This window comes from Sparus aurata, chromosome 11, assembly GCF_900880675.1.
Source record: "Sparus aurata chromosome 11, fSpaAur1.1, whole genome shotgun sequence".
Taxonomy (NCBI): Eukaryota; Metazoa; Chordata; class Actinopteri; order Spariformes; family Sparidae; genus Sparus; species Sparus aurata.
Window position 1 is genome coordinate 24,195,678 of NC_044197.1, and position 22,623 is coordinate 24,218,300.

A 22,623-nucleotide genomic window follows, 5' to 3' on the forward strand; every position below is an offset into this window, starting at 1 on the left:
TGACCGCATCATCAGAGGAAGATGTTGCAATATCTTCTATTTTTGCTGTAATACACAAATACATCTCAATATATTTTTTTAAAAGTAGCCTTGTAAGCACTTCATAATTTCTGGGACAGGGCAACAAAATCAAATATATTTTTTCAAAATACTTCAACAATACGAATATTTGTACTAAGAAATTTTAATCAGAAGAGGAAGATCTTCATTGATTGACTTATATATATATATATATATATATGACTTATAATTTTTTATATATATATATATATGCCAAAACAAACTAAATAAACAAACTCTTCATTTTCATGACTGAAGAAACTGCATAAACAAACTGACCTTGTAGGACAAAACAATTTCACACTTTTTTATTTGGGAGACCCTGCCACCTTGTAGCTTCAAACAGTGTTCTGGGGAACTTATTTTTTCACTGAGAAAATCTTGTTTATTCAGTTAAGGAAAAAAAACAACATATATCTGAGTTTGTATTTTTACCTCATTGATTCTGTAAACATTAAAATTCTGATTTAGGAGATTTCAAAATATTGAGGTATATACTGTGTATTGCAATATAGTTTTAAAACATTACATAAATATTATAGGGCCATATCATCATCTTCTCAGCCTTTTATGCAGACTATACAAACTTTGGATCAATCCAATTTTGTGTGACAAAACAATATATGTTTTCATTCGGTGCAACTAGTGAGTAGTGGAAAAAAATAAGAGTTGTAATAAAAGACACCAAGACTTGTAATCCTTTGTCTTTATTTCAAAGCCTTCCCTTTTACAGAGCCAATATTCCTTACTTATTGTAACAGTGCGCTATTAATGTCAAAAGCAGAAGACACCTGTGAAAGGATTCTCCCTAAACAGAGATCTCACAGTAAATCACAGAGCCATAATGTTATTGTACAACAGAGCACACAGTGAGATTAAAAAAAAAAAAAAGTATTTCTGAGGTAGCCACATATTTGACTGGACAGCATCAGTAGTATATCTTTGAACTGAACTGCAGAGAATTTTTAAGGCCTTTTCATAAACAACAGCAAGGCACAGGAGAGAGTCAGGGTCAGAGGTCACCTCATATGTAAACTTGAGGCTCTTAGGGGCAGGCTCCTCCACAACCCTTTCACTTCTCAGCACTCACAAAAGCCACACAGTAAAATATCAGCACCTAAAAACTCAGAACTAAAACCTACCCAACATTTCAACAATTTAATAAAAGATTTTACAACCACATGACCAAGGTGTAATATCAAAGACAACTGCCAAGATAAAATGTAGGTCTGAGAGGAAGTTTTCTGTTCAGATCAGTGCTCCAGGATGCTACTTTGTGGTACTGAAAAGCAATTAATTGAAACACACTACTAAAAAATAATGACTTTAACTCTACTGCCTAAACTCAGACACATACATTTTCTGCAGATACACGAGGTGCTGTAGCAGAATATAGACCATTCAATAATCAAATCTCTTAAAATGGATCAAATTTAATCCGTGTTGGGTGGCATGGGCTGTCCTGACGATTCAGCCGGCAGGGAAATGCTGGTCTACACCCTTAAACAGAACACAATCCATAAAGAAAAGCCATAAAACAGAACATTTATGTGTGGGAGTGGCACCATCACAGACAACAGGTCAGAACACACAAAAGCTCAGAAAAATAAAGCACAACTGACCGATCATGCATACCTCACATACATAATTAGAATCACTGAGGGGAAGGGGTGAAAATGGGCATGTGTATGTCTGGAAAGCTACAAATTTTAGGTTAAAGTGACTGGAAATAAAAATACAAGAGACAAGCATTCACATAACAAAAACTGCTGTCCATAGTCCAGATTAAGGAGGGAAAAAAAAAGAAAGTGCTACAGAAAATAAAGTCCAGGCCCAACTCTGACTCAAATGAGAGTCCAACTTCATCAAATCAAATCCTCAGATAAAATAAGCAGCTATATCTGATTCAATGAAGGGAAAAACAGAAAGCTTTAATCAAGGAATAAACGTCAGGGCCGCACAATTGTAGAAAAAAGAAGAACTTGGGCTAAATGCTGCACCAAATTGCAATTTTTCACAGTTTTACTATAAAAGAAAAGTTGTGCATCTTTGTGAAGCTACGCTTTGATCAGCGTATTGACAAACTATTGCCCCACTCAGTAAAAGGATTTCACTACCCAGAAATCCGGAGCAGTGATGTCAGTTTCTTTTCACAATCCTGTGAATAACTCATGAGCAAGAGAAAAATGATTTTCTATTTTTTCAGTTCTTTAAAAATGAATATAACTGGATATACAATCTAGATTTAGAACAGGACACTAAACTAGGAGTATAATTGCAAGGCTCAATATTTTCTCAAATAACTGTGCAGCCACAATAAAATTCTGACAAACCTAAAACTTAATCACTGAACTTGAGATCTATAATATAACATTGCACAGCCTGGGGCCAGATCTCAGTGGGGTGGATTTTGGGGGATTTTCTGTCAGAATTGGGCCAACAAACTGGGGGAAATGTGAGCTGGAACCAACCCGTTCCCTGATTTAAATAACCTTTGTAAAAGAAGGCAAATTTACAACTTCTTATAAAGAAAAAGGAGAAACAATACAACATACGGTGTGAAACAGTTAGAACATAATTAAAGGAAACAGAAATGAGAAAGTGTGGTTTTCTGCCCAACCTTTCTACTTAAACCATAATGTATCATGTACATTAATCATTCCATAGACACTGATGGGCAAACACCAGTCTATTAAAACATATTTCAACTGAAAGGAATTAAAAATTTGAGGATTATAAAAGTTAAATACTGCAGAGTATATTCACAGTTTCCCAAAATGTGACTTCTATAACAATTTCAATAACCCTAACTCTATAAGGTGCAATAATAGGAGTCACATTTGGAGTTATAGGTTGTAATATCTGCCACATTACAGACCCTCTGCACATAAACAAATGTGAGCTGCACTTTGCTTCTGTGTTTTCTTAGTGAGCCTTTAGTTTTTCACATATTATAAACTCCCAAATCAGAATATTATATGTTACTTGGAAGTGGGACAAAAGCCTACTTGACAGCGCGACTACCGGTTTTCTGAAAACACAAATTTTATCTTGTCACCATCAGGAGATATTTAAACATAACCATAACAGGGCTAACAAAATGAAAACTTAAGACATAGAGAAACAAACACCAAAAAGATGCTATACACTGAAGTTTCCTCTTCTTCAAGGGAAGACAACAATAAAAAACAAAAAAAGAAGTTTGGCTACTTGTGGTTAAGTGCAATTTCTGTTATGTGGTGAAGGCTGGAGAGGCTGGTAGGCATCTGGAGGTCACTTAGTGGAAGTGTTGCTGGCAGTGGATCTTCTCCTCGGCCTGGTCCAGAAGCTCCAGCATCTCCCGGATGATGGCTTGCAGCGCACGGCCCAGGTCTTCCCCGCTGTAAGGCTTTCCAAGCGGAGGCACATGAACGAAGGCAGAGCGACCATGGCTCAGGTACAGAGACGTGTAGTAGGTGAAATCACAGAGGTACCTGATAGGGAAGAGGGCACAGCATCACATAAATGAATGGACAGGTGTGTTAAACGGAGGACACTACTGTGTTGTTTAAAGCAACATTATGTATGTTTCCGACCTTAAAGGGATATTCCGGTATAAGTTTAATCCATGGTCTAAGCTAGCGGAGGTTAGATGCCCCGAACTATGTGCTGAGACCCTATTTGTACTGTTGCTGAAGTTTGGTGCTGTTCTGAGCATTATTTGTGGCTTTTTGGTGGCGGTTTATATTTGGATCCATTTACTGCAGTGTATTGTTGTCGTGCGGTCGTTTCTGAGGTTGATAAAACTCCGTAAATTAGCGGTCTGCTACCTTGATCTATCGAGAGGGAGTCTAACACAGTTTCACGGTGACTTAGACCATGGATTAAACTTGGAATATCCCTTTAAAATAACAGCCCCAGTATCGTGTTGTTTTGCTCTGTAGATACATTTTTAATGAATGATGGCAGTAAGTGCTAAACTCACTAAATGCCTAGAAAATGCTTTTAATGTGAAGGAGCAGCAATAGCAAATGCTTTGTTTGCATTAGCAGGAAGTTAACACAGCACTCTACAGATAGTGAGCGTCTTTTCTAATAAAAAAGCAGGTGTAGCCTACCAGGTATTGCCGGTGTTGTCACAAGCTTATTAGCTGGTGGGGACATCTCATCACAGTGTAAACCCCAACCAATGCTGTCTGTCATACTGTCATATAATTTCACCTCACCATGCAGAGACTACCACCGTGTGCTATTTTGTGTGTTTAACAGAGTGACATGAATGTCTATATCCTTCAGGAGTTGGAGCATGTGATCCAAAGGTGAAAGACAAAACAAAGTGCGGATGCTGACTGAAAAAAGTACATAATTACCTTCCGGCATCTCTGGAGACGGACACAGCCACTCCTGGCCCTGAGGCAGTCACTCTCTTGCAGACTGATTCCATGTCAATAACTGAGTCAATGCAGTCCGGGCCTCCCACTATGCAACACTGTGAATCAGGACAGAAGCTACTGTTGTCCAGGCCTTTGTAGCCGTGATTTCTGCCACATTTTTCAAGTGTGACAGTGGTGGCCATACCCGAGACTCCGACATGAACTACCAACTGGCAAAGAAAGGAAACAATATAAACACTCATGATGAAACTCAAAAATATTTTAATCACAAAATATCTGTGGTTATAGCTCTAGCTCTAGTTATAGCTCTCTCCTACTTCTGTGATTGTTTGAACCTGAAGTGTGACTGTAACATATGTGTATGTTGTGTGTGTACATGTACATGTAATACACAGCTTTTTCTGTGCATTTTTGCCTTTCATACACATGTTAAATTGCGTAAACAGACTTTTTGGAAATCTCACTTCCATGATGAAGATATTAAGAAAATTAATAATCAGTGTTTACATCAGGATGGGCAGAATCTGAGATTTTTGTAAACAAAGACAGAGACACCCACGTTCATTTCGTAACTGGGGCTTATCTGCGTATGCAGCATTATTTACAAATGTGAAATCTGAGTATGTGTTATGATATTGGACTATTAATGTTTGAACATTAACTGAATAGATGTTATGACAATCAAGTTTCCCCGACATGTTCATGGTATTTTCCACAACTACGCAACCAAACACAGAGTATACAATCTCCATCTGGTTTACTTATTTAGGCAGAGATCGTTTTAGTTTCTTTCAATATACCTGTGTACAAGTTTCTGCACACCTTCAAGAAAATAATGATTTGAATATAGTAAAACACCATTTTCCCCTCTTACCAGAGGACGATACTGCTTCCATAACGAAGGGACCAAACTCTGGACCGTCTGATATTCTACAGGGACCTCAGATACATGCAAGTCCACTTCACTGCCCAGTCCGAGCTTCTTCAGTTCCTGTCGGGGGGGCAAACAAAAACATTAAAGCTAAAATCCTGCATTTTGAAAAAGAATTTGCCACAGTGCGGTTCACAGTGGTTCAAGGATGCATTCACCTATTCTCCAGTTAACATAATGATGATGATGTTGATATAATGAAATTCTTTGTCATTAAATACAGTTTGTTTTAGGCAGAATCAAGGTAACGCTGGTAGAAAGCATGCATCATTAGCAAGCTCCAAAATCAACAATTTATAGACTAGCAAGAAGGTTTAGTAAATATTTTAAAAACAACATGGAGACAAGTGGTGCATTTTTTGCAGCACTGTACTATGAAAAGTTAGCAATACAAAACAAACCCACACATAACCTGATAATAAACAAGCTGCACACAGCACCTGGTCTGTGTATAGAGTTCTAAATTATGAGTTGCTCATATGATTTGTAAAAAAGTGTGAGTAACATAAACTAAAACTTCAGCATACACCTCTTCAGTCTATTTTTTTGTTGCTGTTGTTTTTTTTGTTATTTATCTGTACGTGCATAGATACAATTATGATCAAAAGAAACTGATAAACTGAAATCTTACAGTCTTCGCTAACGATAAGTAGGCTAAAAGGAGGACCCATGAGTGCAGATAATAACACACGTTATAAAACTGCAGTAAATAAGCTTCGCAAACTATGAACTATATTCCTCTTTTGTAGAATAGCAACAGCATGGCACGACTGATGGCTTTCTTTGCCTTTTCTCTCTTCACTCTTGCTGCCAATGGAAGCAAATCTTTCTGCAAAATATTTCCTTACATTTTTCCTTCGCTTCTTTTTCTTTAATCACAGATGTCTCTCACTAGCCTTGTTGTTTCAAAATAACTTGATTTTGCATTGAAGTTGAAACTGCAAAGTGGAGCACTTAACTGCAATAGTCACACCTCTCCAACGAGAATGGGAAAATCAAGAAATAAAAGATGCAATCGTACATATTATAAGTAAGACAAATCTTTGTCAAAGTCACAGCCAGCAGACCAACACCTCCCCCAATGTCCCTGCAGGACAAATAGCCCTGGACACTGACCCTCACTTGTATTGAAAAGGGGCTTGTTTGACCACGTCTGTGACCCCACCACAAAGCGGCCTTTTGTTTGCCTTTAATATCCTTATCAAGTCCGTCTAGACACCCTGACAGCTACCCTCATCCCCCACATGCAGTTTCCCCAGTAGGATGCTGAGAGCCTCTGACACACTGCCGCATGGTGTGAAGCCGGCCGGTGACCATTAGAGCATCATGTGACCACCACAAGAACACAACATGAAACAGAAATGTGGTTACACAAACTATTTACTACAAAAATAGAAATTTTATTTAGTTTTTTTAATTTTATGTAATCAAAATGTCAATTACAACAGTCTTGTTTTAAAATAAGAACCTCAGGCTGATTTCTGTTTGATTTATTTTAATTCGACAGGAAAGAAAAACCATGAATATAGCCATAAAAACAGCAGTGATACACACCTGTACTGCGACCCAGCTGGCGTTGACTGTGTGCTCTCCAAACGGTCCAAAACCTGCAAAACATACACGTTATTTTAGCTGCTGCACTGCGTGACATGTTAATCATCATGGAATCTGTTTGGTTTCTAGGCAGATCCACCAAAAACTGCACGTTCTGTTCTCAAAGTTGTGCTTGTAATGTTAATTATTATCTCTTTTTGTTTTTAAACATCCCATTTGTACCCAGATTTTTTATCTCTATGGTTGCTTGTCATCAACATCTTTTAGCAACTATTCTAATCTACATTGAGGGATTGTGAGATTCAGTGTAATCATAGGGCAATTTTATCTCTCGCAGGATGCCTTAGACAATTATCTATTTTCGAAAATATTTTTGGAAAGCAAATGCTAATGCATTTAATTCTGTAGAAACAAATGTGAATGTGGCATCACTCCCACAAGGCTATGAGCTGCCTTCTTACTGTGGTAATACAGCGAGTCCTACTGCATGCTCTGTGATGTTTTTATAGCTTAAATATGAAATGTGATGTTTAACTCAAAAGTGTTTGCATGTTTTTGTTTTTAGAGTTTACGCAGTTTAACTTTTTGCAGTGCTACAGGAAGCTCTTTTCCTTGAATTACCAAATTAAAATCAATCACTTTCACTGAAAATCCTTTAATGCCTCACTCCATATGACTTATAAAATCACTGCAGCAGCCAATGGATAGTCTCTCTGGCTTGTTTATATAGGAATCTATAACTGATCCCCTTCCACCACCCCTCCAAGGGTCAGCGGGTCCCTGGGGATTGGGTGGAGGGGGGGGATCAGTCTGTCTGACAGGCTGGTGAAAAGGAGCAGAGCGAGGGGCCGGCAGCTGCCAGCCGGCCCACTATTGTGAAGGTGCTGTTCCCATGCAATCTACACATCTTCTATCAGCTGCGACTGCGAGCTTCTGCACCCCTTTGTGTCTGAATACACCAAGTCACAGCTTCTGTTATCCTCCACAGATTTAATGTTTCAGAATACTGCATAGGAAGCAGCTGAAAATGACAGGTCTAGGCGCAGGCTTTCATACAATGATTAAAAGCAGCGCAAGCAAATTAGAGAGAAAAACAGATGAGCTCCAAAACAGAAACAAATACTGTAGGATACAAAGTGGAACTGGATCAAATCACTGGTTGGTTGTTGGTACTTTATACAACTTAAACACCACATGCGTAAAAGTGTAGAAAACAAGTCCAACTGCTATGAAACTCACAATACAAAGACATCAAGAAGAAAACTGTAGTACACTAGTATTTCAATTCTGGGGATCATTAAATGATTATCAGATCTTACTTTAACTACAGGACCCTCACTGTATTACTCAATGGGTCCCACAATCTGAGGGTAATTTCATAGATGCAAGAGCCTTGACATTTTCTCCCTCATTAGTCATGCTCCATCTGTTGTTTATTAAATCTGGGAAGGATAAAAAAGTGATTGCTAATAGCTATAGCTTTGATATCTTGATAACATAACGCAATAAGCTACAGTCTGAGATAACTTTGATTTCATTACAGCATCTATGGATGTAGTCCACGTTAATATCATTAAAGTGTTTCGCAAAGAATTACACAATTGCAAGATCTGTACGGATTTTATCAACAGAGGCTCCGTTATTAGTGAATTATGGTGGATATTTAGCCCTTTAATGATTAAAGATGTACCGTGTATTGTTTGGTATGGCCTTTCAGGAAAGACAGAGAACAACAACAACAACTACAAATAGATAATTTCACCTAGCTTGGCATTAGCCTCCAATCTAACCAGATACAGCCACAAGCAAAACGCCTCCGTTAGTTGGGTAACTGTGCACAACTGCCGTGGAGTCAGGGGGTAACAGCCTGACGCCATTAACGCTCAGCAGCTGTCATCTCTGCAACTTTTCCTCCACTTCACCCTGCTGCTCAGTCCGCCAGAGGAAAACGACAACGCTAGCAGAAAAAAAGAAGACAAACCTGTAACGACCACAGTCCGTTTACTGTTATCCATCTCCCGTCCTATCAACGTTGCTGTTTTCGGTCTTTCTTTGTGAACCAGGACCGTCAAGGCAGTCGGTGCCCTCCACAGCTGTCGGCTCCTTCTGCCAGACAAATAAAGCCGGTCAGACCTCCCCGCTAACTGCCACGCTAGGCGCGACGTGACCACGTCACCAATCAGTCGTTGATTACTCTTAGTGACGTAATGTTGACATAACACAAATATCTCATCATAAATAAGACAAGGGAGGTGGCCTTTAAACTTATAACAAGAGCTAACCAGTAAAACGTTTTGTTTTCTCTTAAACACATCTTTGATTCTCTTTTGTTCATTTTACTTACTTTTGTACTTACTACTGTGTGTATTTCTTTTTTCTTTTATTGCTTGCTTTTGCTTTGTATGATAATGTAATGATGATTATGATGATGATGATGATAAAACATAAATAAAGAAAAACAAAAACGTATGCAAACAAAAAACGGACGTGTATATACTATCTATACATGTATGCATATATTACAACAGAACCAAAGAGGGAAAAAAAGCATCCTCATCAGCCTTATAATCATTTTAGCCAAGATTCATATTCATCAGTCCGAAAGTTTCAACCAAAACCCTTTATTCTGACCCTGAGTTTTCCCAGGAAAACCAGGATCAAAACCAGGCAAGGTGAAGTAACTTTTAGTTTCCATGCTCCTCACCTGTGGAACAAACTTCTGAATACCTGAGGTCTGCTAAAACTGCCAGCTCATTTAAATAAGGGCTTATAACATTACTGTTCATAAATTGGATTCATTATGTCTTTTTAATCTGTAACTTTTCATTTGCCTACTCTATTTTTTTACTGCCTTTGAATACAATTTTAAAATGTTCCTAATGTTTTAGTGTCTTATTCTAATGCATTTTCATGTTTCTGTGAAGTACTTTGAATTGCCTTCAGCCTGAATGGTGCTATCTGGATAAACTTGCCTTGCCTATTAGTGAGCGTCCTACAGTCTACTAAAAACTACACTGTTAAGATGGCTGTTAAAAACTGTTAAAGAATGTATTTTATATAACGTTTATATAACCATATCTCTGATAATTTTTTTTTTTGATTGTACTTTTTTCATAGGGTATTGTATTTTTTAATTTCTTTATTTTTTGTTTTTTTTAATTTCACGTTTGTGAAACCCTCCTTGGCAACCTGTTTCCATTTTTGTGCCTTGCTCAGGTACCAAATAAAGTTGATATATTGATGATGACATAATAAGAAAATGAACAATAAACAAATAAACTTAGTGGACAATTAATTGAAAATAATCAAACAAATGACTAAACGGTGCAAAAACTGAATACGAAATAAAAGAGTAATAGCACAAAGAAATTCAGGATTTAATGATATATTAATGGGCATGTCCCTTTATTATTCCTTTTTAATTGCTTTATTTCTTTATCTTGTATTTTTGTTGATATTCTGAATTATTGCGCGGTGAGTGTTCTTGACTGTAGAGGGCAGCATTTTATAAGCAGCCATGATTACGCAGCGCAGCACCGGAAGTAGAAGAAGTAGCACAGGAAGTGGTACAATCGTGTAATTTCAGGGCCAAGACAGCAAGTGACACATAAAAAGTCAAAACGAGATACTGTCACAATGGTAAGTATTTAACTGCAGTGTTCAGCTGTAAATCGTCGTCTTAGATTTTCAGTAGCACGCCTGCCACTCAGCTAATGCTAACCGTGTTAGCAGCCCTGTCACGCTGGCTCTAAATGATGCTCGGTACGCTAGCCAAGTTTATTTAGCGTTAGCCGCTAGCTTTATTTTTTTTTTGGCTACATTTAACATCATGGACACACAGTGAGTGTTTTGAAGTAAATGCAGATATAACATGCAGCTACAGGAGACCTAGGTATCGTGCTGATCGGTGATAAAAGCGTATTTAACTTCAAACTGGTAGTGCCAATGACGCTCAAATACGTACCATTCACGTTAGAAGTGGCAAATAACGGCTACTAAGTGAAACATCGGTTAGTAGCAGCCAACTTAGACTAGCAGGGGTGTCTATGTATGAAGGTGAATGGTGCAGTCGGGATTTCTCATGTAACCACTTATTGTTAATGGAAGGTGAGTTCCTACGCGTGACCTGTTTTTCTTTCATTTTGCAGCTTCCACTATCTCTGCTGAAGACTGCCCAGAACCATCCCATGGTAAGGAGGCACTGAGTTCTTACTACTTTCAATAAGTATATGTTAGCGCTGTAGATGGGCACATGTATCGATGATAACTGTTAAACTGTATATCATTGTTAAAGTGTACTTCCAGATAGTGTTAAGTGAGAAATTGCTTTCCAAAAGAAACATAATTTTTAGTATGTCATACAATCGGTTTATTGTCCAAGAACAACCTATAAGCAGTTATAGATTTAGCTGTCTGTAACATTTTTTGTTAACCTACTCTATATTGCACACTTTCTATTTGCTGCAGCTTCAGCCGACTTTTATTTTACATTCAGGCTAAATAAGTTCATTATTTGATAGACTACCTCCAACCTTGTTGCTGACATTGTAACGCGAAATCTGTGTAGCCTGTATTTGCTTTGTCTTCAGGGTTGTATCACGAGAAAAAACGTGTGTAGCTTCTGTCATCCGTCCTGTATTTTGTCATTAGTATTCTAATACTGCCGGCCGTTTGTCATGTTTTACCTCTCCTCAGTTGGTGGAGCTGAAGAATGGAGAGACGTACAACGGCCACTTGGTCAGCTGTGACAACTGGATGAACATCAACCTGAGAGAAGTCATCTGCACCTCGAGGGTAAAGCCAAGCCCTGTTTTTACTTCTCTGTGGTCACTAATGAGAAAGGAAGTAGACATCTTTATGGTCCAATGTTAATGCATAGCTGTAGGTGTCAGTGTTGTTTGCAGAGTGTCCTGTTGGCTGGCGAGAAAGGATTATGGCCAGTAAGCAGGGAGGCTTTAAGCAAACACTCCATAGCATACACATTTAAGGTTTTCTATCATCAGTTTGTTTTGTTGTAGTACCTTTTGTGTTTTCTTTTTGTACTTTTTTACGGTTGCTTCTAGTTAAAACTTCCTCTCAATGCTAATTTTCAGGTGTCATCAATTAAAACTATTCGAATGAACAAATATGCTGCTATGGTTTCTACTAAAAAATTATTATTTTGATAATCACTTCGACCTAATTTTAGAAAACTGTCACTTCAGTCATTCAGTGATTTTAGAATAACAATCGGAGTAGAAAAACTCATTTAGACATTGTTTGAGAAACGGCAACCCTTTCCATTGGGATTGCTATTACCATGAAATGTTTGCCATTTTTTCTTAATAGCTGACTGACAAGATTGGCCAGCTATCAAAGTTTAAAACATTTACCCCTCTGTTGATTGATTATTCAGTCAAGCATGTGTTTTACTGAGTGAGTAGAATTGAAGACTGTACTTGTGCAATGGTCCCTTATTATCTTGTTTCAGAATGACCGTGGGTAAATGACAGTAAACAACTGAGTGGAAACTGAAATTCATTTAGGCTTATAAATAATTAAACAAACAAAATGGGAAATCAAGATGATAACAAAAATTGGCAGTTACTTTCACCCAACAAGTATAAAAAATACATCATAGCACAAAGATCCTCAACAAACCTAAAAGATGTGATAACAAACCAGCTTGTTAAAAGTCAAAGTGACATTTGACTCATTGACGGCCCCACTCTCCTCTGACAGGATGGAGATAAGTTCTGGAGGATGCCTGAGTGCTACATCAGAGGAAGCACCATCAAGTATCTTCGAATCCCAGACGAGATCATCGACATGGTGAAGGAGGAGGTGGTGTCGAAGGGCCGCGGACGTGGGGGCACCCAGCAGAACAAACAGCAGGGCAAAGGAAGAGGAGGAGCTGGCCGAGGTGAGCGGAGACACTCTGCTGATTGGACAATCTGCAGTGGCCTTTGTTTGTATCTCACTATTATAACGTGAATATCGGCATGTTTGATTGTGGTTGTTACCAAACTCTGCAGATGTAACTTGGCACACTCTTAAGAGCATCAGGCCTTTATCCTAAAACAATTATAAGTTAGATAAATACATTTCCCATTGATCTGCATCTCCACACTCAGTGGGTGCGTGTTGTCATTATAGTTCACCTAGCGGAGCGGGCAGCGGGCTGTACTGAATCATCAGCAGGGTTTGATTCCAGCCTGTGGCTCTTTGCTGCATGTCCTCTGCCATTCTCCTCCCAGTCTCCTGTCACTCTCTAAGCAGTCCACTCCAGTAAAGGATAAAAGCCAAAAAAGGGTGGAAAGGCAATGGAACTCTGTCTGAACAATAATTATCTTCTCTTTTTCTCTGTAGGTCTGTTTGGTGGCCGTGGCAGAGGAATGACCGGTCCTGGTCGGGGCCAACAACAGCAGCAGCAGCAGCAGCAGCAGCAGCAGCAGCAGCAGGATAAGAAAATGGGCAAACCACAGGGAATGAAGAACCAGCACTGATGGACAACATAACACCTTCAACAACACAAACTCAGAGCAATTACTCCTTCATTACACGAAGATAAAATGAACTCTCTGGTGTTTCCTTCTGCGGTGATGTTTGTTAAGACTGACCATGCAGAAATCACACCGGGCGAAGTTCAGAGAAACTGTGCTTTTGCACTGAATTTTGTTTTTTTAGTATTTGTAAGTCGCTTTTTTTATTATGACCAGTGTATCAGACACAGCTGACAGACTCCTTTAGTATCAATGTATAGTTTCATTACAACTTTGCAAGAACATTTTGTATAATAAGTCATATTGTATTATCCCCAAATCCATCAGTTGGTACACTGGACTGAGGTTTTTAGTTTAGTTTTTGTTTTTTTGCAGTTTACATGGTAAAGAAATTGCCCAGCCCCAACTTCAGTTGCATGAAAATATTATTTTTTAACTTGCTCTTTATTTTTGTGTTGTTTGTAATGTTTTGTGGTTTGAAACCATTTTGTCTGTCTGCTCTGCTGTGCGTCCGATCACGGCAGTAGATTGCGAGCCAGGGGACGAGAATTCAGTCTCTGAAAAAAAATAACACTTTTGTTAAACCATTTGTAAGGTGACACATTGTGATCATTAGGATTTCCAGACGAAAAAAAAAGATACTCATACTCCTAAGTCTAAAATGGATAAGTCCAACGTGTGTCTTGTTGGTTGGGTTTCATTTTATTTTTGTAACAAAAGACGGTGTTGTAATTTATTTACATGAGAACATGAGAATAAAACAAGTTTTGTTAAGTCGTCTTAATTATCTATAACTGATCCTCGGTCTAAAAATTCAACTGCTAGTATTGGATCTGTTATTTAAAACAATTTGAATCAAACTTTTATAATTTACAGCAACACTTAATGTATCCATGAAATTAGAGCTGGACAATTATCGAAATATTGTGATATGCAACATCCAAGTCAGAGCTGCAATGTTTCGTTTCTACTGACAAATGTCACATTACAATTTTAATAGGTCTCTCACTTAGACATGAAAGTTGTGATATGAAAATCATCAACAACAATTTCACAATCATATTTGTCAAAATATTGGCAATGTGATTATATCTTTCTTTTTTATTTAATATTGTGCCGCCCTTTTTTTAAAAAATGTTTCTTTTCAGGATCAGCTAGTGTTTACTGTAACAAAGGCACTAGTACTTTATTCACATAAAACCTTTAATATCTTGAAAGGGACCAATATTTAAGATTATTTATTGCTCTGGTGGTGAAATCTTAGACATTGTTTTCATGAAGTCTTGGAAAATAACACTCAAATGTAAAGGAAATGATGAACTGGATTACAACCCCCCTGATCTGAATGATCAGAATCTAATTTCTCACACAGTAAAAAATACCAGATTATAGCTCAGTAATGGAAAGTTTGAGAGATACACTTTGTGAGACTGGACCAGCAGATCATATGTTTCTTTCTTGAATCAGATTCAAATTAAAAGTGACTTTTATTCAATTTACTGACCATTTTATTCATAAAAGTCCCATTAAAAGCTAGAATGGAAAATGGCAAAAACGCTATATCTTGCAATGTCAAAGAAAAAATCCTAAATCCACCCTTTTATCTAAGTTACTGGGGTTCTGTGACAACACCCACCCTCCAAGTTTTGTGGAAATCTGTTCAGTCGTTTTTGTATAATACTACTGACAAACCAATGAACCAACCAACACATGGACACAGATGTAAACATGATCTCCTTGGTGGAGGAAAACATTTTGACAATATATACTTTCACCATGACTAATGATGTCTCAGACCACACGTGTATTTAAGCTGATTTATTGATTAACACAAATGCAAACATTTTAATTCATTCTTTAATCACAAAGTATAACATATGATAATTCAATGCTTGCAGATACACCTTTTGATACATATTTATGGTTCAATTTGTTTCATGATTCAGTGACATCAAACATCATGACCATGATTTTCTGAATGCTATGCTATAGTCCAACTGATCATAAAAACGTAAAACAAAAAATCGAGGATAGAGATATCAAATACACACTTTACAATCACTTTCACACAAATCCCTCAGCTGTGACTGACAATTTTATCAAAGTAAAAGATAAGATAAAAATAATAATAAAGAAATTAAGATAAAAATACTTAAATGTATAAGAAACTGAAAACAAAATGCTAAATGTTTTCTTCACTAGGTTATTACACCACCATGTAGATTTGTATATCCTAACTATCAGATTTGGTGGTCAAAGAGTAAAATAAACTTGAACAAAAAATTTAAAAATGAACTAATAAACAGATAATATAGTAAATGCAGTCAATGATCAGCTGGCTGATGATAAAACTAAACAAACTTTATATGTTCAGGAAATCATGTACTCAGGTTCAATCGGTCTTCTTGCAATGCTTGACTGTTTCCCTAGTCTGGAACCTTCAGGTTTTTTATCTTTCATTCACAATTATCACAGAAAATCAATAAAGTTAAATTGGTTTCTAGAATATAAGACCAAAACTTCACCTATAAACTCAGATCTCTCTTAACTTATCTACTTCATCCCTCCAGTTTTCTTTGATAACATTTTAAGACTTAACAGGCTTGATGACTGTTAGTTGTTCTGAAAACTCCAGTGAAAAGAACACACAAACCCAAGTTCCCTGTAGTCATTCATAAGGGATGTCACACATTTAAAATAATATGTAGAAGATATCAAATAAACACACTACAATCACTTCCTCACAAATCCCTCAGCTGTGACTGACAATTTTATCAGAGAAAAAAAGATAATAAAAAAACTGATGATAAAAATACTTAAATGTATAAGAAACTAATAATAAAATGCAAAAATGTTTTCTTCACTAGGTTATCACACCACCATGAATATCTTTACTACCTAACTATCAGTTTAGGTGGTCAAAGAGTAAAAATAAACTTCATCCAAAAAATTTAAAATTAACTGATAAACAGATAATATAGTAAATGCAGTCAATGATCAGCTGGCTGATGATAACACTAAACAAACTTTACATTATCAAGGCATTATGTACTCAGGTTCAATCGGTCTTAATGGTATGCTTGATTGTTTCTATAGAGCCTCGACATTATATTTTTTTCATCTTTGATGCATAATTATCATAGAAAATCAATAAAAACAGGAAAACAAAACAAAGTTAAGTCAAACTCCTTTGGTTTCTAGAATATAAGACCAAAACTTCACCTATAAACTCAAATCTCTCTTAACTTATCCTACTTCATCTCTTCAGTTTTCTTTGATAACATTTCAAGACTTAACAGGCTTGATGACTGTTAGCTGTTCTGAAAACTCCAGTGAAAGAGTTCACACAAATCCAAGTTCCCTGTAGTCACTCATAAGGGATGTCACACATTTTGACCATGTCTGTAACATCAAACATGGTCTGACTGAACAAAACACACTTAAAATAATGAATCAACGATATCAAATAAACACACTACAATCACCTCCACGCAAATCCCTCAGCTGTGACTGACAATTTTATCAGAGATAAAAAGATAATAATAATAATAATAATAAAAAAAACTTAAGATGAAAATACTTAAATGTATAAGAGAACTAATAATAAAATGCTAAATGTTTTCTTCTAGGTTATCACACCACCATGAATATCTATTACCTAACTATCAGATTTGGTGGTCAAAGAGTAAAATAAACTTCATCCAAAAAATGTAAAAATGAACTAATAAACAGATAATATATTAAATGCAGTCAATGATCAGCTGGCTGATGATAACACTAAAAAAAATTTATATATTCAAGGCATCGGGTACTCTGGTTCAATCGGCCTTCATGGTATGCTTGATTGTCTCTATAGAGCCTCAACATTATATTTTTTCATCTTTCATACATAATTAGCACAGAAAATCAATCAAAACAGAAACAATTGAAAAACAAAGTGGAATCTCACTCCTCTGGTTTCTACAAATTGCTCAAAACTCATCCCTCCATCAGGTACTCCTGTTTGGCTGTGATGACATATTTCCAGGTCTCCACAATCTGGGAGAGTTGCAGATTTTCAGGAAAACTTTCCACCACGTGAGGAGGCACCTCCACTTCTTTACGCTCCATGTAAGCAGTCACAGCCTCTTTCACACTGAGCAAAAGGAAAGGATATAAATCTTAACACATTTCTTTCTCATTTCAAATCAAGATGAATGACCATGTTTTGCTATTCATCCTCCCTTTTCATCTTCAGTAGTTGTTTTTCAACATAGGTACAATTCACGGACCTAAGAGAAGCAATTAAAAACTAACTGGACAAACTCATTAACAACAAAGACACTGTGAATTCTAGAAACAACAGCTATTACCCATGTTTTAAATTACTTTTAGAAGCCCCTGATAACTTCTTTAAATTGACTTAAATAAGTAAGTGATGATGACTAAATCTTGAGAGGATTATTTGACCAGCCTTTCACAACAAGAACATGGATGGAAGTTTCACAAAGTGTGCACACTAACACAGTTTCAGTTGTCATAATGATCTTATTCTACACTGTTAGTATCACATATGTATTCCATCATGGAATCATCGTATTACAACTATTTATTGAAGTTATAGATCTTAATGCTTCCATCTTTCAATCTGGTCTATGTTTTGTATCTCACTCGATGAAGAGCGCTGGAGGTGTGTCAAAGTCTGTTACCCCGCTAATAAGTGTTTCCTCTTACAAGCAGGACTCAGCACAGTTCAAAACTAACATTCTTTCTACTAGCTCAAGAAGAAGAGGTTACTAAAACCGTCAGACTTATTAGTACAACCAGAGCTTCTAGGTCAAACTGGGATGTAGGAGTTGAAGCCAGGCTGCTAGTGGTAACCTTGTTGCTAATGCTGTGTGTACAACAGCACAAAACAATAATAGCACAGGGAAGCAAAGGGAGAGGGAAAAGTTTGCTATTTCCCCTTTCTGTTTTCTATTGTTGTCTGTAGTAAATAGTAAAAAGTCAAATGTCGCAGTCCTGTTGCAGTGTTTCAGCCTGCTGTAGATTTCTTAATAATGTGAGCACACGCCCATATTTTTGTGGTATTCACTTGGTTTGACATCACCACATCCATCACAAATATTGCATTAACTGTCTATTCACCATTCTAAATGAATGTGTTATAGCCTGTGTCTTAAATGATTACCAATTCAAAATGCAGTCCTTCAGTGCATTACCCTCTAAACACCACAGGATGGCGCCTGTAACTTTGTAACACTTTCCTTCTACACTGACTGATACTTTACAGCACAAGTGATTATCTCACATCCCATTTGATACTCAACTTACTTATTTCTGCTTCTTGTAAAATAAATATGACTGGCCAATCTGAGCCCGGTGCAAGGAAAATGATCGATCATTTTCTTCCAGGTCTGGCCCTTCAAACTGTATGATATATTATATAACTGTTCAGATTTTTACTAAAATGCACACACAAGGTGATCACAACCGCCAGTCTCCATGACGGGACACATTCTGAGTTCAGGATGGATATAAAGATAATACGTAGTCTAAGCCCTTACTTGTTGCTTGAGGTAATTATTATGTTTAAACTAAGTGAAATATTCAAAACCAAAGATAAGATGCCTTTTTAATTGTGCAGCAATCCATCAAATCAGATATTTTAGATGTCTTGTGCATCACTCATCCCTTAAATTGAAAAATATCAGGAAAAATTGTGAAGCTGTTCAAGAGATTTACCTCCAGGATGGGTTGTAATCGGCTGTGGCCTGCGGGCGGCCGAGACGCAACAGGAGGAACTCGTGCATCTCAAGCAGCCATTGGTCCACATTTGCCTTGGTCACGAAGGTTTTCAACTCGATCTTGTCTTCTTCTGTCAGCAGCATATGGTACTCATCTGGATACCCCATAAAGGGCTCCTTTTTGAAGAAACAAATACAAACGAACGAACAAATTAACTAATGACAACATATTTTTGATGAGCCGTGCCCAGGTTTTTAATTGATTTTCAGTATCATGCTCTTGTTTTGCATTTAAAAAGACCCAGCATTCGGCAAAAGCAACACTTACCCTCTTGAGACGGAGCAAGTTTTCAGATTTGAGGGAGGAGAGTAGTTGCCACAGAGAAACACAGTGTCTGAGGTGGCATCTGTGCAGAACCTGAAGAAACAACACAGCAGCGTAAAAGAGTCTGTTCCATACACTCCCAAGAAATACACATAAGGTTTTTTTTAAAGAACTGAGTTTATACTCTCTTCAGACTTTTTTTTTATTTTCATGGAGTTATATTTGGTAATTACTTTATTTTACTCATGTTTAATTGGGTGATTGACCTGATTTAATAAGCAGTAATGATATATTCTGTCTCTTTAAAATATCCATATTTTTGTGTTAATAGGAAAAGGCACAATATCGTGCACATGTTAATTACAATAATAACTGTTCAGGTTGGTGGAGTGACTTGAGGCTGAAAGTCAGTGAACAAATTATAAAATCCACTGAGGCACTGTGATTGTGAATTTTGGCTATATGAATAAAACTAGCCTGACTTAAGAGATGCATTTAGAATAGTTTTTTGCTTTTACTTTATTTATGATGAAAAAATAGTCATGATTTGTTAAAGGATAGGTTCACGATTTGGCATTTGATTCGCAAAGTATGTCTTAAAACATTAGTCAGGTGCCAATATGAATATTTGTAAATAAGAGAGCCTGTCCTATATTATAATGTAACTGCTCAAATTCCATAGTCCTCATTCCTTCAAAAATGTATGACAATTCAAGTGGATAAATTCCAAAGTTACAGACTAGTGCATATCTCTGCCAGGCAGCAATGCTGGATTGTGGTTATATCCACAGGCACTACAGATTGGACAATAGATGGACGATGAGACATAGAGAGAATGAAGAGATTGTTGTGTTTACCCAGAAAACTACAGCTCAAAAAACACAGAAAAACACACACATTACCAGAGCTTCTGTGTGAGACAGTTAACAGTTCGAGTCAGGCATAGAGAACGCAACTAACGGAACCCACCAATCACAGGCGAAGTAGGGTTCATCTTTTGAGAACTGCAATGGGACCCATAATAACACCTCAGGGTGATGGAAAGTGATGTCAGGTTTACAAGTTGGACACATTTTGGTAATATTCCTAACAAAGAGAACAGCATCCTCCCTCGTCCCCCCTCAAATCATCTACTTACTGGTGAAAATTACATTGCAGATCTGTAGTGGAGGTTACAGCAAGTGGGAGGCGGGCTCAGCACTGCTGCCAGATCAGGCTAATTTTGGGATGTGTTGTGTGGGTTAACATGGATATCTTAGAGTGTCAGTTTACATAAAATAACTGTGACAGTATCCAGCCTGGGTGAAAGAGGCTGGATATGTGCTGACCTGCAGTATGTGATGATTGATCTGGTCAGCCATCTTCAGGATGTCCTGGAGGTAGGTGACCAGCGACATCATGGGATCACCACCAGTCATTGAGAGGAAACCCATTAGCAGCTCCAGGATCTTAAGCGCCTCACACACCTCGCTGTAGGAGTCCAGCCCTCTGGACAAGGCATTCCGGGTCAGAGAGGACAGAGCAACCTGAAGGAACAACAGTATGTAAGTATGAATGAAGGCTGAAACTACTGTAAGTATGCGTCTTGTGTATTTATGACAAATGAAGCTCATGTCATTAAATAGCGCAGGGACAAACCTTCACTGTTAGCTTATTATTTTGCTGCTGTCTATTCAAATATTAAGTTCTCTCTGTCTTCAGTTCATTTATGCTGCTGTTTTGATGGTCAAGAAAATGCACGTTGGATTGTAACCTAGTTCAGTGCAATCCTGTTATAGCTGTTGATTGGTTGACATCGGCAGAAAATTATTTAGCAACAGCCGATTCATATTTTAAGTATTTATCATTTATTCAGCAAAAATACCAAACATTCTCTGGTTTCAGCTTGTCACATGAGATTATTTCTGTGTAATGTCATTATAAATTGAATATCTGTGGGCTCTGGTGATTTGTGATAAACATTTTCACTATTTTCTGAATTTACGAGACAAAAAAGCCCCAACTGAACAAATGAAAAAAATCCCTAAATTGCAGATCTAGTATATTTTCTTTAATGGCATGTTTGATGATGATGATGATGAAGTGATGATGATGTGTCGTCTTTAGTCACAATTCAGCTGCCTATTGTACAAAAGTAATGTAGAAGGTTTATTCATTTACCTGAGGCACTTTTCCTTTAACTGCTTTGAAAATAGTGTCGTAGTCTCTGTCTTGTGTGTTGACCAGAGTGGGAATTCCCTGAAATAAAGCACAGTGAGTTTAGTGAAGCAGGGAAACACAGAAAAATAGGTAAGGCAACACAGAGCAGATGAAATAATGACACGAACAAGAAGCTGTGATTTACTCGCGATCTGCAGCAACAGTTTCAGTGTCTGTGATTTTGTCTTAGAAAATACACACTTTTCCCTTTGTGGCCTTTCCATTGCCTGTCTGAACCCAAGGTAGTGCACAATCATGGCAACAGTAGACTGCACAGGCCTGCTGAACTTGTGTTTATGCCTCTTTCTTTTTCTGTAACCAAACCAGGCTTTCTGGACTCACTGTGCGGGTGATGTGGGGTTTTCCCTGCAGGAAGCGGGTGAGGATCTGCTGCTGGATCCTGGGCAGGTCAAATTGTGATATCGTCTCATGGCCACGTTCTAAGCTGTACTGGCAGTTGGATAAAACCAGAGGAAGCAGGTCTTTCTCCATGTCATAGCAGATCACATGCTCTTCTGTTAGCTCTGCCACGCTCACCCTGTAACTGCAGATATTATAATGCAAGTATAAACTTGTTATGCATGTGATCACATTCATTATCCAAAACCAAAACGCATAAACACAGTACAGCAAACATGTTTTGTTATCGGCAAACTTGTTATAATTAATTGTCTAAAATATATCTGTGGCTGTCTATCAATAAAAAAGATTCAAATGATATTTGGCCAGATGCTTAAATTTCTGATTTATAAATCACACTAGCAGAAGGCATGATTGCTGCCTGTTACATATTACATATGCAGAAGCATAAGTAAAAGTGCTCTTTCTACTTATGTCTCGGTACTGCTATGATTAAATACATTTTTCACTTAGTTAGTTTTAGTTTAGTTTTACTAGTGTTTAGTCTTTACTTTCAGAAAGAAATCTTTAAATAGCTGGTATGTTCAGTGTCTGTTAAACTGAAAAATCGTCAT

At 37.4% G+C, this 22,623-nt stretch overlaps 3 protein-coding genes across 3 annotated transcripts in view; 1 reads left to right on the forward strand and 2 right to left on the reverse strand.

Moving 5' to 3' along the window:
* Positions 1-751: 751 nt before the first annotated feature.
* LOC115590751 (pyroglutamyl-peptidase 1) lies at positions 752-9,068 on the reverse strand. The gene is made up of 5 exons (XM_030432127.1): positions 8,899-9,068; positions 6,918-6,970; positions 5,307-5,423; positions 4,409-4,641; positions 752-3,533 (listed from the first exon to the last, which is right to left on the reverse strand). The coding sequence occupies exons 1-5, from the start codon at positions 8,930-8,932 to the stop codon at positions 3,338-3,340; spliced, it is 633 nt and encodes a 210-aa protein (XP_030287987.1). The 5' UTR covers positions 8,933-9,068; the 3' UTR covers positions 752-3,337.
* A 1,352-nt stretch (positions 9,069-10,420) lies between these two features.
* Positions 10,421-14,173, forward strand: lsm4 (LSM4 homolog, U6 small nuclear RNA and mRNA degradation associated). The gene is made up of 5 exons (XM_030433384.1): positions 10,421-10,556; positions 11,066-11,107; positions 11,613-11,711; positions 12,639-12,819; positions 13,266-14,173. The coding sequence occupies exons 1-5, from the start codon at positions 10,554-10,556 to the stop codon at positions 13,400-13,402; spliced, it is 462 nt and encodes a 153-aa protein (XP_030289244.1). The 5' UTR covers positions 10,421-10,553; the 3' UTR covers positions 13,403-14,173.
* Positions 14,174-15,202: 1,029 nt separating this feature from the next.
* The window catches only part of LOC115591392 (E3 ubiquitin-protein ligase rnf213-alpha-like), a 73,128-nt gene continuing 65,707 nt past the window's right edge, over positions 15,203-22,623 (reverse strand). The window contains exons 64-69 of the mRNA XM_030433385.1: positions 21,992-22,193; positions 21,611-21,688; positions 20,779-20,976; positions 19,454-19,543; positions 19,124-19,302; positions 15,203-17,534 (exon numbers count right to left, since the gene is read on the reverse strand). Of these exons, the coding sequence (XP_030289245.1) occupies positions 17,378-17,534; positions 19,124-19,302; positions 19,454-19,543; positions 20,779-20,976; positions 21,611-21,688; positions 21,992-22,193 (904 nt within the window). The 3' untranslated portion in view covers positions 15,203-17,377. The remainder of the gene's footprint in view (positions 17,535-19,123; positions 19,303-19,453; positions 19,544-20,778; positions 20,977-21,610; positions 21,689-21,991; positions 22,194-22,623) is intronic.

Bases quoted from the DNA above. Each gene is read 5' to 3' on its own strand.
- lsm4 (XM_030433384.1), top strand. The intron at 11,712-12,638 runs GTAAAGCCAAGC...CTCCTCTGACAG, and splicing joins AAGTCATCTGCACCTCGAGG to GATGGAGATAAGTTCTGGAG. The intron at 12,820-13,265 runs GTGAGCGGAGAC...TTTTCTCTGTAG, and splicing joins AAGAGGAGGAGCTGGCCGAG to GTCTGTTTGGTGGCCGTGGC.
- LOC115590751 (XM_030432127.1), bottom strand. From the start codon at position 8,932: ATGGATAACAGTAAACGGACTGTGGTCGTTACAG. The intron at 6,971-8,898 runs GTTTGTCTTCTT...TATGTTTTGCAG, and splicing joins ACGGACTGTGGTCGTTACAG to GTTTTGGACCGTTTGGAGAG. The intron at 5,424-6,917 runs GTGTGTATCACT...CCCCCCCGACAG, and splicing joins CCAGCTGGGTCGCAGTACAG to GAACTGAAGAAGCTCGGACT.